This window comes from Ornithodoros turicata, chromosome 5, assembly GCF_037126465.1.
Source record: "Ornithodoros turicata isolate Travis chromosome 5, ASM3712646v1, whole genome shotgun sequence".
Taxonomy (NCBI): domain Eukaryota; kingdom Metazoa; phylum Arthropoda; class Arachnida; order Ixodida; family Argasidae; genus Ornithodoros; species Ornithodoros turicata.
In genome coordinates, this window is record NC_088205.1 from 10,764,875 (window position 1) to 10,780,038 (window position 15,164).

Consider the following 15,164-nt stretch of genomic DNA (forward strand, 5'->3'; position numbering starts at 1 on the left):
TTTCCTGAAAACGTGTCCTTCACTCCGTTCTATCGCTACCAGCTAGGCTGTGAGGCTAGCCCAATTTGCAACGAGTGTGGTGTACTTGCCAACGTAGACCACATACTTCTCTGCTGTCGGACTTCTATCAACGAGAGGCGCACACTGCAATCACAGCTGGCTACACTTGGCAACCGCCCCTTGAAGTTGTCGTGCATCCTCGGCCCTCGGGACACCGCGGCCCACTCCAGGGCGGCCTTACGTCATGTAGTCGGTTTTTTTAGTAGTGTGGCCACTCCGATCGTCATCGTCATCTCTCATCATCGTCATCACTCATATTGGACCCCCTCGCTATGGGGTAGCGTTCCTCCCCACCTCATCGTCAAAATATAACTGTTGTTCTAAAAATTCTGCGACCGCTTTCGGATAGATGTCGGCAAGCTTCCCTGTGAAGCATGCATTGTAGTCACTTAGTGAGCAGCTTCAATACAACCGGTGACTGTTGCCAAATATATTGGAGGACGGTTTCATCTGTTCTAACGTCATCGCTGACTCCGTTTACTTGCACACACGTTGGCAATGAAAAAATGGCTAAGACGGGCAAGAATTGGCAAGCCTTTTTACTTGGGCATGTTCCTCTTGTGCGACTAGCCATCACCGGCACACTTCAACCACTAATAAAAAATTAAATTATTTCCTTGTGGTCAACCATGGCACTCTTCTTAACTAATCCACTCCATACGCGACGGACGTGTCCCATGTACTGATACGTCAGATAGACCGCAAACGGCTTTAATCAGAACGGTTGATTACTTTGCATGCGCGCAAGCTCCTAACCTGTCACCTTCGCCGGGGGTGGGCCGGAAATTTCTCACTAGATGAGCTAATTTGCATGCATCGAAGCTTGAAATTACGTACTGGTACGGTTGCAGAGGTGCGACGTCTTGTCTCTCATACCTGCAAAGGTGCACTGCGGAAAGATAGACCGCGTGAGACTCCATCGATAACGGAGCTGTCGTTTTCCCCACTTTGTAACTCATCGGGGTGTTGCTACGGGTTGAATGTTACAGCGTTTGCTTTGTCAACAAGAGCTACTTTTCGCGGCGAATTTGAAGCAGTTGGTTATTTACGCGTGAAATCCGACTCAGATTTCCTGAATTTTCGTACTTTTATTGTTTGTAATTTTCATTTATGAGAAAAGCCAAAACTCGTATCCTATAGACCTACTTCAGTTTGTAAACAGCCGGGCGCATCTGCGCATGCGCATGGAGCAGACGTCGCTGGTGGGCAAAAGGGAGTAGGAACCCGCATGGTGTGAACGGCGTGTTTGGCCTTTCTGTATCGCGAAGCACGTGCAATAGCTACACCAGTTTGCTGCATGCCTTTAATAACCACCGAAGACACACACTGACAGGGTGATCGCGCGTTTTCGTCCCACCAAAACAGGAGAGTAGACCAGAGGCATGGCCGAGTGGGCTAAGGCGTCCCGCTCGTTAGTGTTAGCCAAGGTCGTGCTGCAGACTGGGAGGTGGTGGGTTCGAATCCTACCGCCGGCTGTGCTGTCTGAGGTTTTCCCAGGGTTTTCCGAAGACTTTCCAGACGAATGTCGGCACAGTTCCCTCTGAAGTCGGCCCAGGACGCATACTAAACCCCCTGAACCCCACTCCTTCCTGCTGTCCTCTCTCCGTCTGTCTACATCTGTACGCCACTCATAGCCGCAGTTGCTTCGCGGCGCTAACACGCAATAAAAAAACAGTAGAGCAGCGCCGCCGCATCGCTGTGACGTCACGCACTGAAATGAGTCTATATGTACTGTTTTTTCAACGCTTTGGCTTGGTGTAAGGAATAATAGTACTTCCCTACTGCAACTGTTTCTGTTTCTTATACCCATGTCACGTAGGCAGCCTTGAATGATCGTTGAAACCAATGGCACTTGAACATACACGTGACGCCATCTATTGTGTAACGTGCGAACTTCTCAAAGAGCATTGAATCCAGTGCTCCCTGACAGGTTGACGCCTCAGACTGACGCTGCGCCCATGTTGAATTATCATTGAAGCCTCCCTCGCTTCCTGTGTGACAGGGGTATAAAATAAATTCCCTAACTCTTTATCACTTCGTGTTTAAAAAAAGAGCAATGGTTCTTCTTTTTCTTTCCTTTAACAACGCACCGAGTGATGCCCGTCTCAATCAACCTCCGATAGTTGCAACACTGAGTGAAGTCCGGTGTAACGCACTTCCTTGTGCTTTAATTGGTATCGATCCTGGACCAGCCCTTGGACGTGCCTCAAATACACTCCTCTGCTGCTTCGCATTACTGAGGCAATACCTATCGTGCCAGCTATCGGTGCTGGCGTTGCTGAATGCCTGCATTACTTTATTACCTGTCACGCCAAGGGCGAGAGAAAGAGACAAAGAAAACGCAACACAAAAACGAAATATGTGCCTTTCTTCTTTCGCCCATTCTGTTTCCTCTGCTGTGTTTCGAGTGGTGTTACTATGTATGATTTTCGCAGATCCCTGTTCGCGCTTCTCGTCATGAACAGTGCCGTTTTCGGAGACGAACAAAAGTTAGTGGACGATGGCAGTGTTTAAGAATGTTACGTTTTTCAAGGGATAGCGATATACATGGGTCATTCATGGTTGAGGGAGACTTTTACTTGAGAAAAATCAGTCAGATGGAAGGAGCAGTGTGCAATGGAGCAATGGGGTTCGTGCCAACCACTTTATTTTGCGGGTTGGCCGCACGGTGGCGACAGCTTTTTCTGAAATGGGGAAATATACGTTTATTCAAAGAAAAAACGAAGGAAAGGTTAGCCGTGTGCAAATGCGGCTTGCTATTCCCAGCAAAAAAAAAGAAAAAGAAAACGTCAAACACACAAACAAAAAGAACCAAATACGGAATTTGTCACAGTTCACCCAGAAGGCCACACACCCGCAGGAACTGGAGAAGTGCCTTGGTCACCTCACTATAATGTGTGGGACCTTGCAGCGTAGCTAGGGAAAAGTCCGAGATTCTGAGGCAAGCAATGTGCGACTGCAGGAGAAGACAGTGTGGGCGCTAACGAGTACAGTGGAGCAGCACGTGCGGAATGTCTCCTTCTGAAATGGCTCATTGGATGAACCTTTCGGAAGACTAAGTGCAGTCCTCCTCAGGTCAGCGGCATGGGAAGCCCGTACAGCAGCGACGCTGCGTGAGTATCATGGCGGCGGGCAGTGTGTCTGTTGGTGTGGAACAGCGACGCATATAATCAAGTTCTTTGTGAAGGTGATGGTCAAACGAGCTGAGGTTTTACAGATATTACAGGCACAATACAGTGAAAAAACGGTGCCAGGGGGAAGAGTGTACGGATCGATGGTGCAGACAATTTGGTGAAGGACGGGATATGGTGACGAATGAACCACACGAACACGTTCGCCGACCGCAGTCACGCTAGTGAACATCGCAGGCGTTGAGCAAGTCATCTGCAAGAACCGGCGAGTAACAGTTCGGGACATCGCAGCCCAGCGTAATATTAGTCTCGGCAGTGTGGAGACAATCATTCACGAGCACTTACTGTTCCGCAAGGTCTGCAAAAAGGGTTCCCGACAGCTCGCTTATGACACGAAGGGAGCGTGCATGACAGTCTCAGAGCAGCTACTGAACCGGTTTCAATCCGAGGGGGACAAATTTTTTACATCAATCATCACATGTGATGAAACCTGGATTCATCATTTCACCCCAGAGACAAAAAGAAGAAGCATGGAATGGAGACCTAAGGGTTCGCCCGCCGCGAAACAAACGCAAGATGCAGCCGTCTGCTGAGAAGTCCATGGGAACTGTCTTCTGCGACATGCGGCGTGACATCCATGTGGGCTTCCTGGAGCAAGGGGTCGCGATTAATGCCCAGTACTACTCCACGTTGATAATGAGTGCTCTGCGAAACGCAATTCGCAAGAAATTCATTAAAATTCATTCTCCTTCATGAAAATGCCCGGCCTCGCACGACGAATTTGACGGTAGCAACCCTGGCCGAAATCCGCTGCAAGGTTTTGCTGCATGCCCCTTACAGCCCAGATTTAGCACCAAGCGATTACCGAAGACTTTCGAGACGAATGTCGGCACAGTTCCCCCTTGAAGTCGGCCCAGGACGCATACTAACCTCCCTGTCTCCTACTCCTTCCTGCAGTCCTCTCTCCGTCTGTCCACATCTGTACGCCGCTCATAGCCATTGCTTCGCGGCGCTAACACGCAATCAAAAACAAATAATAAAAAAACGAAGCGATTACCATTTGTTTGGGACCCTTAAGGAGCCGCTTGGAGGACAGACGTTCTACAGAGATGGAGCCCCCCAGAAAGATGTCCTGTAGTGGCTACGACTCCTCGATCATGCGTCGTCTATAGGACGCGCACTCCTTCTGGCCATCAGCCGGTACGACCTTGTACGAAGAATTTTTATAAAAAAAAACTAGCACAACAAAATAGATGCCGTTTTTCCAGTTGAGTTCTACGGCCGGGCTGACATCCTCTCGAAGAAAGTATGGGACTACAAGACGACTAATTACCTAAAAGTCATTAACGAAGTCTTTCATTAGGAGATTTCGGGCAAAAGCGGGAGATGGGAATCAGCATACTCGTTGAAAGCCATTCCACGTTTAAAAAATCCTCAGAAACACGCATGTGCATGAAGATGTCCACCTCCGAATTTTGATATCCAAATGAGACGAAACTGAAAACGCGGCGACTGGAACGCAGCGGGTACAACCCTCATTCTACGTCAGAGGGCCAGGTGATTTAGAGCGATGGAGATGATTGGAGTAAGTGCCGACCTGCGGGCCAGATAAACCGCTTTCCCGTCCAGATAAGCCTCGGTCGGCGAAGGTGATGCGCTTCTCAGGAGCGCTTTTGTCAATTTCGGCTCATTTGCATATCAAAATTCGGGGGGGGGGGGGGGGATGTCCACGCACGTGGTTCTTTCAGGATTTTTTAAATGTGTAATGGCTCTCAACTAGGATAATCTCTCATTCTGATCTCGCGCCTTTGCCCGAAATCCCCTAATTAAACAGTTCATTCATGAATTTTAGACAATTAGTCATCTTGCAGTTGCATACTTTTTTCTTCGGGAGGATGTCAGCCTGACCGTAGAACTCAACTGAAAAAACGGCATCTATTTTGCTCTCCTAGTTTTTTTTCTTTTTTTTTTTCAATAAAAATTTTCTAACGAATAAGAATAAACACCCTGTGTATTGTCTTTATCCATTAAATTTCTGCCGGTTGCGAGTCTGCAGGTCTACCTGTCGTTTAAAACCGGTTGTCCGCGTCCTTTTGCTGGAGTGTTCACTTTAGTATGCGCAACAACTACAAAGGCACTTCGATCGCGGCAAAATTTGAAAACGGCACTCAGAAGTATATTCTGCTCGAGCGAATAAAGTTGGTTTCGACCATTTGTCGGCGGTGCGCTGTACTTTCTGTCAGAATCAGTTTGGTAAACTGGAACTACGAAACGCAGGTCGGACTTTTGACCAGAGATATAATCTGATTACTGTCAGTGGCGCAGCATACGTCTACTTTGTAAGCTGACCTGTTTGTTCGTACGCAGTAGTTCAGTCGATATCGCTGTATATCTAGCTAACAAGCCCGCAACACTTCTTGCCATTGTTTAGGTTGCTGGTGAATTGCTATGACTTTGCTTTCTGCTTTCGTTACGTAGTCTATTTCGGTATTTGTTTCCTTCACCAAATAAGGATGAACAAAAAAGAACGAAATATTGTATAGTGTTGCATGAGGTTCTATTTGTGCAAGAAATTAACGCACGCAATTGTTATTTAGTTTTATTTTAGCGCACCACATGTTACTCGGTCACCCACGAAATCATTTCGAGACGAAACGGGATTGCGAACAATTAAATTAACACGAGGCTGCGTTGGTGCTCCAAACGTTGGTGGTTCGCTTAACCGTGCTTGGATGGCGATGGTGATGTGATAGGGAAAACACGAGGATGAATCGTGCTTGGAATTAACATTTATCCGAGCGTTCTTTACCGATTATACAGTCATGATAAGCGGCTGTGAAACGAACTTTGAGAACGAAAGGAAAGTTAGGTAGCAAGCGAGCTGGTGCCTGGTGGTGACAATCCATGACTTGAAAACCCCAGACGAGGTAGGGACGATAACAGTCACGGAACTTTGAGACATCATGTAACGGAAGAAACTGCTGAGAAGGCGCATTACTTGCGATGTGGGCAGTCAGGTTTCGGTTGATATTTTATTTGTAACAAATGTGTAGTTGCGAAAACTGTTTGAATGTTTTTAATTACCCTCCCTACCTGTTGATGATACAACACGTTTTTCTTTACGGATACGCCTGGATCCTGTCGGTATCTTGGTAGGCGTTGAGCGAGATGTTGCTCTTTGGTTTTTTGCTGCCGTGTTATTGCCGTGCATGGGTTAGTGTTGATTCTACTACCTGAACGAAACATCCACGTAGAGTATCATCCAGCTAATCCTCTATACCAAACAATGAAAAAAAAAAAAAAGGAAGAAGATTACAGGACGGTTACGACTCGCGTGACGCGAAATTATTTATTTATGAGAATACCTCACGTGCCCTCGGGGAGCGTTGAGTGAGGGGGGGGGGGGGGGGTTACATCAGCAAGTCAGAACAGAACAGATCAGAATCATCAGAACAGATCATCAGAACAGAAGCAATTGAACACTTTGCAAAACAAAAAACAAAAAAAAACACTTATGTGAAAACGTTAAGAAAACATATGCGATTGCATGCGATGCATATTGCACATGCACCATGCACCATGCACATTGCGATGCATAACAAATTCAGCGTCAGCTGTGCGTGTGGTGAAATGAGGCCAGACGAAACTGTGTAGACTGTGTAGTATTGATTTGTGGTCGCTGAAATGGTTATCGAGGTGTCGAGGTGAGAGGGGCTGGTATCGTGTACGCTTTCGGCTGTGTACTAAAAATACCGTAACGCCACCGAAGTCGGTTGTAAACCGGTGCGGTTTTCCTCCTGACCACCCACCCATATATCGACGAAGACGACGACGCGATTTCGAGAAAGTCTGGAGTCTCCCTTTCCATAGATAGCGGTTGTAAACAGACGGAATTCGCCACCTTGCTCCCAGCTCTGAGCGCACATGCGACAAGAGTTGTGTGCGGACATGCGAACGCCAACGACGCCGATGCGACCTCGCGAAAGTCTCCACTATACAACTGACGCAGTAAAAGATAAATAAATAAATAAACGTCCATCATCCATACATTCCATGCTTGCAATCATTATTGCAGACGTATTCACTTAATCCAGCGGATGCAGCTACAACCAACAAGAATCCCCGTATAAGTAGCTATACGCCTTATCGTTCACAACACGACCGGCACCAGAAGCACATCATCGTATGCCAAATCGAAACTGTGCTGTGAAAAGAGCTGGACATTAATGTACATAACCTCACTCTCTTTTTGTTTAATTTTCTTTGTCTTCCCCCACTCAATTCCAGCTAGCGCTATAGCCTGGGGGCCAGTAACGTAATTATTCCGCCACCAGCCGGAGCGCAATGTCTTTTAAAAGTGGTATATTAATGTAACGAGCTCCAGTCATAGTAAGAAAAAGAAAAAAAAAAGGGGGGAAGAATCGACGTACATTTCCGCCCTGTAATTCTTACGACGACGGCCAAAGGCCACTCGGGTTTCGTGTAATTGAAACGAGAACCCTCCCCCATAAATGAACGTTTGGTTTCCGTTCCCTTTCTCTTTTTTTTCGTATTTTTTTTTTCTGAAATCGAGGTGCCATGCTGTCTTGATTTATAGTACCCATGGAGTACAAACCTGGTTAAACGCAGTGCTTACAAAAAAGACATAGCAAAAAAAAAAAAAAAATGCTGAAAACGAAAAAGGTACCACGTTTGTGGGTTACGATTTTGACGAGGAATATGGGTTTCTTTGACATTGATGGAGTTCAGGGAAAATTCTTCACCGAAACTGAAGTAAGAGAAGTGGATGCGGGCTTCATCGAACCGTTCGGTCCTTTGTTGGAAAGCTGCCAAGTTTGCGGAGAAGAATTTATCTACCGCGAAGAAGTTTAAAAACTTTTATTCTCTTCGAGATATATCTATCGTGGTATCTTCGTCAATTGCTAACGCTTGAAGAAGCGGCAGCTCTTTAGTCGAACGTACGGCTCGTTCATTATAAATTGCAGTTCGAGTTGCCCTATGCACTTTATAGCGTCCTACAGGATCGCGCGGAGTACTGAGCTTAAAAATTGAACTGCTGCGGTGTAAAAATATCACTTTAGTTCGTATAGTGTTTGTAGGAACTTCCTGAGAGCGGCAAATATATAGGCATCGTATATTATAGGAAAAATACTACTGTTCGGAAGATGCTAGCGGACCTTCTTCATCAACACGCACTGCAGTAAGCGATCAGATGGCAAAGCGTTACGAAAAACCTCAACAAGACACGGTTTAAGGTACAACGGGACAGTATAGGTGTCTCAGGCGCAGAATGGGGGGTGGGGGTTAAGTATGTTAGTAGTATGAAATATATGTTGCCAAACAACAACGCGACAACTATTATTCTCACACCTCACTGTCGTTGTAGGTAATGTGCGGTGTATGGGAAGGTCTAAGTAGGTGTTTTAGTGGATGTAGTATATAAACACGTCCCTCACGTCTCATCCGGGAGCTACAGAAGCCGGACATTGTTCGAGGAATAGTGCGCAGTAAACCAGGGACACGTCGTACTTCTGAAGCATCTTGCAGATTATGGTAGATGTTTGAGAAGCACTAGGCAGTTTTTCGTCTTTCACACCGTCTTCGTGCTCGGCAATATGGAACACGGTTTTTGTTTCTTTGTATATGCCACGGCATCTGTTAACACTTGCTTTCTGGTGCGGACGACCTATTCTGGTAGCGGGAGATGCGCAAGACAAAAAAAAAAGTACATTTAGCCACGATGGCGCGCGTCACATTCTAGTTTAAAGCACACAACACATCAGGACAACCCGCAGTTTTACAACTTGGACAAGGGAGCTTAACGCACATTCCCGCGTGTTACTCTTTCATTTTCTTTCCCATTCCCCCCTTTGCGTTTGTTCTTTTCGCCGTCCTTCTTCCCTTATCCTTGATATCTTCCTCTGCGAAGCTGATTGCGGCGTTATGCGCTCGGCGACGCTGTAAAACGGTGCGCCGTTGCGCTCTTTTCTTCGTTCCTGCTTTCTTCTTGTTAGGGCTCCTTTTCTTTCAGAATGAGATTTACGAGGATATAATGATCGCCGTCCTTGCAGGAAAGAGTGAGAAGGAAATCGTCTCGTTATATGCCTTACACGCTTCAAATCGAGACCTCGTTAAGCAACTCGATCTTGAGCTAGACACCTGAGACAGTGGCTTTGTCACGTGCATGTGTCATGGGGATGACAATATGTGGCATCTCTCAGCCGTGCAAGTTGTCGTCTCTCGTTCTGCCTTTTGACGGGAGTTTTCGATGCTATGTCTTTGTTCAGTAATGATGCTGCAATCTAGGAGAAACTGGACGCCATACCTGATTTATGTTTTGCTTCTCCACTATTCATAGAGTTTTATTATTATTATTACTGTTATTATTCGCCTTCTCAGTGTGCATATCATGTACAGGAGAAACAACATCTTTTTCCCCTTGTTATTTAACCAATCACAACAACAACATCTTTTTCTTTTTTTTGACGCGGAGAACATTTTCATGCCTTCTGTTCCCTTTTTTGACAAAATTATCGAAAATTTATTCGCGTTAATTTAAATCCGCGAAAGATGCTAGAGTCATTCTCCGGTTTCAAGGTCACGAGATCTCAGGTGTCGGTCCTACGACGCGTGAGTGACACACGGGCAGCCTAAAGACCTCTCCAGGGAAAGACACGCTTCCGAACGGCGTTTGCTTCCCGTGACGCACGATAAAAGAGATACCCCATTTCTCAAGCGGCCCCTTAACTCTTCCCGGCGGTTATCTCCTTTACCTTAAAGTTATTAAGGTTATTACCTTAAAGGTGTAGCCCTGAACACAGGACCAGCCGACGACTATTATAGAACACGGTAATTGAAAATAAGAATGCGCGACTTCAAGATTGCAACTTAATTAATAGATGACGTTAGAAAGCCACTTTGCGGGTAATTTAATAACTGCCGTTTATAAAGACCCCACGAAGGTTCGTGAGTACAGTACTCTCGAGCCACATTTCAGATGGCGCTACTCATGAAAAGGAGATAGACGCAGTCGAGTGTCATCGACGGGGCCTCCCTCTAGCAAGGGGTCTTTCCTTCAGCAAGGGGTCCTTCAAAGCAGCAAAGCACTGCCACCACAAAGGGGCTCTAGCTAGCCTGTCTGTCATGGGTTAGAAGCAAAGCGTCAGGAACCTGAAATGCTCTCCAGCGACGGTATGAAAAAGCCATGTGGACCTGTTGAAGAACAGTCTCTGTTCGAAATATCGGCGGCTTCTGTCCTGAGGCAACTCCCTTCCTTCTGAATATACGGGTTCTTTAAGTTTATTTGTGAAGCTGGCCACTATCCGAGCTACGGTCGGCCGTTCTACCCTGATTGGAGTTCTTCATCACAGCGCAGGGAAGTGACAATGTTTTATGCTTTATCGTCGGCGCAAAGAGGGTGTCACCGCGAGCCGTCAGTCTTCAACGGTGTTAGCAACACCTGTGGAGGCTAAAGACTGAAACCACGTGTGCAGTATGTTCCCTGTGATGGAGAACCCCAGTCATTATGAAACGGTCGTCTGCAGTCGGGAGAGTGACATATAAACATGATTTGACATGTACACACACACTTTACTTGCTTGCATCCATCGAGCTTTGACTTGTTGTTCCTGTATATGTGCATAAGCTGCACCTGCATACCTCAGACATAGTATTACCAGCACTCGATAGCCGAGCTTTTCAGGACCTCATGGGGCAGTGCATAAGGTCCACAATGTTTGAGGGTGTGCGGTCAGGAGGCAACGTGGAACGCCCTGTCGTTGTCGAACGTTGCCTAACTATGCAGTGCTGGTAAGGTCCTGCCAAGGGCACCCTTAGCGGAAGCTTCTTTCTTTCTTGCATGTATACGTGCATAAGTACTGAGAGATGGAGAGTTATGCAGCGTATGCTTCGTTTAGACTATTGGCATCACCGGGCGGGTTAAGGCGGGTTAAGGTCCTGCTGAAGACTGGGGGGTGGTAGGTTCGAATCCTACCTCCTGCTGTGCTGTCTGAGGTTCTCTCTCAGTGTTCCGAAGACTTTCTAGACGAATGTCGGCACAGTTCCCCATGAAGTCGGCTCAGGACGCATACTAACCCCCATGCCCCCCATTCCTTCCTGCTATCCTCTCTCTCTATCTGTCCACATCTCTACGCCGCTCATAGCCTCAGTTGCTTCGCGGTGCTAACATTGTATTAAAAAACGATGTGTCATTTCTGTCTGACAGAGTTGAGTACTAGTTTTATCTCCAAGAGGGAGTCAAGAAAATCCCGCATTGGGTATGTTCGCAACGCTGGAAAGTCGGCCGCAGTGATGGCTATAACATGTACTCCGTTGCAGCCGCGGAATGTGGTGAAATGATTGACTAAATTCAATAACATAATCAAATTATTTGAATCCCGCTCGATGACGAGGCAGGCCACCGGCCCAGCATGGCACCACCCACGAAGTCGGCCCAGGACGCATACTAACCCCCCTCCCTGTCCCCCACTCCTTCCTGCTGTCCTCTCTCTATCTGTCCACATCTGTACGCCGCTCATGGCCTCAGTTGCTTCGCAGCGCTAACACGAAGTAACAAAAAAAAAAACTTTTATCCATTACTAGCCATCACCCACAGCTAGCGGCGATAGAAGGTAAAAACCCAAGCAGCACAATGTACTGAAAGTCGAGTGCAATAGGGGTGGACGGTATGTGTGTTATCAATGTTCTTCAGCTTCATGAGTCTGTTCAAGGTCTTCCACCTACCCGTCCACCCCTATTGCACTCGACTTTCAGTACATTGTGCTGCCTGGGAACTAACGGTCCTGCTGCGCACAATGCCGGTGTTCTTGAACTAGCGTTTCCGCAATCGTTCCTGATAAAGACACACAAAAGATGTTGTGACGCTGGAACAGCTTCCCAAGTGCCTAACAAACCTTCTCAACGTTCGTGTTTGATTGTTGACGCGTGCCGTTCATTACCGCGCGTACTTCCACTCCCTGCACGAGTCTAAATAGTAAGACCCTGCAAGACACCACTCTGACGTAAATCCCGGCACTTTTTTGCCGGCAACTAATTAGAGGCAATCGATACGTACAAATTGTTACGCAAAGCGTTAGTTAGCGGACTGTATTCGGCGGAGTAAACGAGGCATCCGGCGACAGAGAAACACTACATCTCCTCACGTTTAAAATCCCCTTCATTATTTCGGAGTAAGTCCTTGCGAAGCACGTCGTCTTGGTTGTGTGCTCCTTCAGAGCAAAATCCTCTTCATATCTTTCGGAGCTTCTTGACGTTGTTCTTTGCGAGTGGATTGGTATTATCTTCCCTTTTGTTTCTGCCGATGATCCTCTGTTCTGGATGAAGTTTGACCGCAGTGGAGGAAAGACACTTCACATTGTCCTTCGAAGCGACAGCCGGGATCCAGGCCAAAGCTAATAAACAAGTGCTAGCTGCTGATTCTTTACGGTGCTAAAAATACCGTGCAAAGTTCTTCGATGAAATCAAAGCCTGTTCTTTGGAATTAAATGTGATTACCAACTGCCTTTGACGGCGTCTTCTGTTCTTGATATTTGAAACATCAGTGCAGGAGATTCCAGTCTAACATTCCTAATTAGGATTCAAGCCCCAGTGTGTGTGTGTGTGTGTGTGTGTGCGTGCCTTGCTTCAATGAAACAGACGAATAATAAACTAGAGGTGAAATTACACCAACTTCATATAACAAGCTAATCATTTACTATACAAAGAATATACTTCTTCTCATCTTGATCTTTAACTTCATCATACCCATCTCCATCCTCTCATGCGTTCACAATGCTCAATAGTGCAGTGTACCGCCTCATCATCATCCAACGTATGTGTCTGTCAGGGTTGCGGAATGCGGTCTCCCATTCCGTTCCAATTCAATTTCGAGGAACGGAGATTTGCGATAATTCAATTCCTTTCAATTCCTCGGAATGGAAAGGTATGGTCAGTTCCCACTCCTGGAATGGCTTGGCAACCCAATTCCATTCCGTTAATTCCCTCAATAAAAAAAAAAAGGACCGGTGACCATACTGGCAAGTCCAGCAGTGCTAGAGGAGATTGACATTACCAAGCACGGAAAAAGCACAAAGAAAAGGTTATCTTGACCGTGTGCAGGTGTGGTGCAAAGGGTGCGAGTGCAGAAACCAGCACGTTGAAACCAGAACTGCCACCGGGGCACCCAGACCATTCCCAGGACAGTTTCCGCCATTCCATTCCATTCCATTCCAATTCCATTCCGGGCTCTGCTAAATCTGGAATGATTCCGGAATCATTCCAACTCCGGAGTGGCAACTCCGCAACCCTGATGTCTGTACTTCTTTAACTTCTTCATTCTCGTGTCGCACATCTAATGTTTAGCGTGTAATGGTGTAGGGAACTACTCTCGTCGTCACGATTTATCTGTTGTTTTCGTGCATCATATCATCGTCATGCATCTGTTGTTATTCATCACATCCATCTAAAGAATCATAATGCATGTTTTTTTTTAAACTCCGTCTGCGCAGGTGCATGGTGGAAGACAGTGGAGGCTGTGGAGTCCCGAATACCGCACTTTGTTCGCGAACCTCCTCAACGAGTGGAATTCCTCAATGGTACGGGGGCTGTGGTACCTTGTCTTGCCCACGGATCACCCCCACCACAGGTACGTTGAAACTTCCGGTCCAGAGTTATGTGGTTCACGACACAACAGAGTTAATTCGTTCATGTGATACCGTCGAGGCATTACAGTATTATGTATGAAACCATTCATGAATGGTCCACAATGACACAGGTATCTCTCCGCCAACGGATAATGTAGTCCGCACGTTGACGCAGTGGGACGCGCGAGGAAATTGCAGACGACAGGCAGCCGGGGAATCCAATTCACATGTTTCGTTAGTGGAAATATTTTGCGTGTTTGCGTTAATGCATGCAAATGTACCCTGTGTATACGTAGTCTCCGACAAGCGTTCTCTTAGTATAAAGTTATCGTGTCTATCGGAACCAATCGCACTCGTGCGTGACTCAGAATCTTATCCACTGATTGGTTCCGGTTGATACGGTGAGACGCTATAGCCACGATATTAACGGTCTGCTAAAACTCTGTCTTCTTGTCTCCGACATAATCAATGTACATGCAACAACTACGGATGCACTACGTCGTGACTCGGAACCGTCATGTGTCCGGTTGACCCGTAGGAGTTAACCTCTCCTGAAGCATACATTAAGAACTACCGGCATCTACCAGAGGATATCTAACTGTTCCATAAATACGTGCAGGTAACGTGGACGACCTTATCTGGCCAGCCTGTGACGGACGTTCCGGGCCTTCGTCATCTCCGGCCGGACGGCTCTCTCGTGCTACCTCCATTTCGCGCAGAAGACTTCAAAGAGGACGTCCACAGCGCCGTCTACCGATGCGTCGCTTCCAACGTTGCTGGAACAGTCGGTAGCCACAATGTGCGTGTACGAGCGGGTGAGTCGGACGGCCTTCTCCTATGCACACCCCGTCATCAGGTTAACGTCATCAGGTTAACGTCATCAGGTTGAACACGCTATCACTGCCTGCAGCTGTGCAACTTGATCGTGTCTACTGCCAGAGATAGAATATCTTGCGCAAAGCGTAATAGAAGTACGACGAACTTCATCCAACATTCGCAAGGTACTCAAAGTTGGTTAACTTCTCAGTTCATATTGCATAACCCCGAGAGTTTTCGAAACTGCTATGACTATATTTGGCTTGCGAAATGGATGTTAGTGAGATGTAAACGTTTCAACAGTTCAAGGTTTGAAGAACGGGTGGTCATTATAATGGTATATAGTGAAGCGAACACGTCTTTTGCGATGTCGTAATAGTTCATTAAATTTGTGAATTTTTTTTGGCTTCATTTATGCCATATTCTGTTAGAACAGCACAGTGTATGACGAATCGTCGTAAGAATCCGATGCGGGTTTCGATGGACTTGCGCTTCTTCCTGATGCGGCGATCGCTTG

General features: G+C 46.7%; 1 protein-coding gene across 2 annotated transcripts in view; it reads left to right on the forward strand.

The window, feature by feature from the left end:
• Positions 1-15,164, forward strand: part of LOC135394000 (cell adhesion molecule Dscam1-like) — a 206,016-nt gene that overhangs the window by 60,475 nt on the left and 130,377 nt on the right. For both annotated transcript variants that reach the window (XM_064624419.1, XM_064624418.1), the window contains exons 2-3: positions 13,697-13,833; positions 14,451-14,646. In XM_064624419.1, the coding sequence (XP_064480489.1) occupies positions 13,697-13,833; positions 14,451-14,646 (333 nt within the window). The remainder of the gene's footprint in view (positions 1-13,696; positions 13,834-14,450; positions 14,647-15,164) is intronic.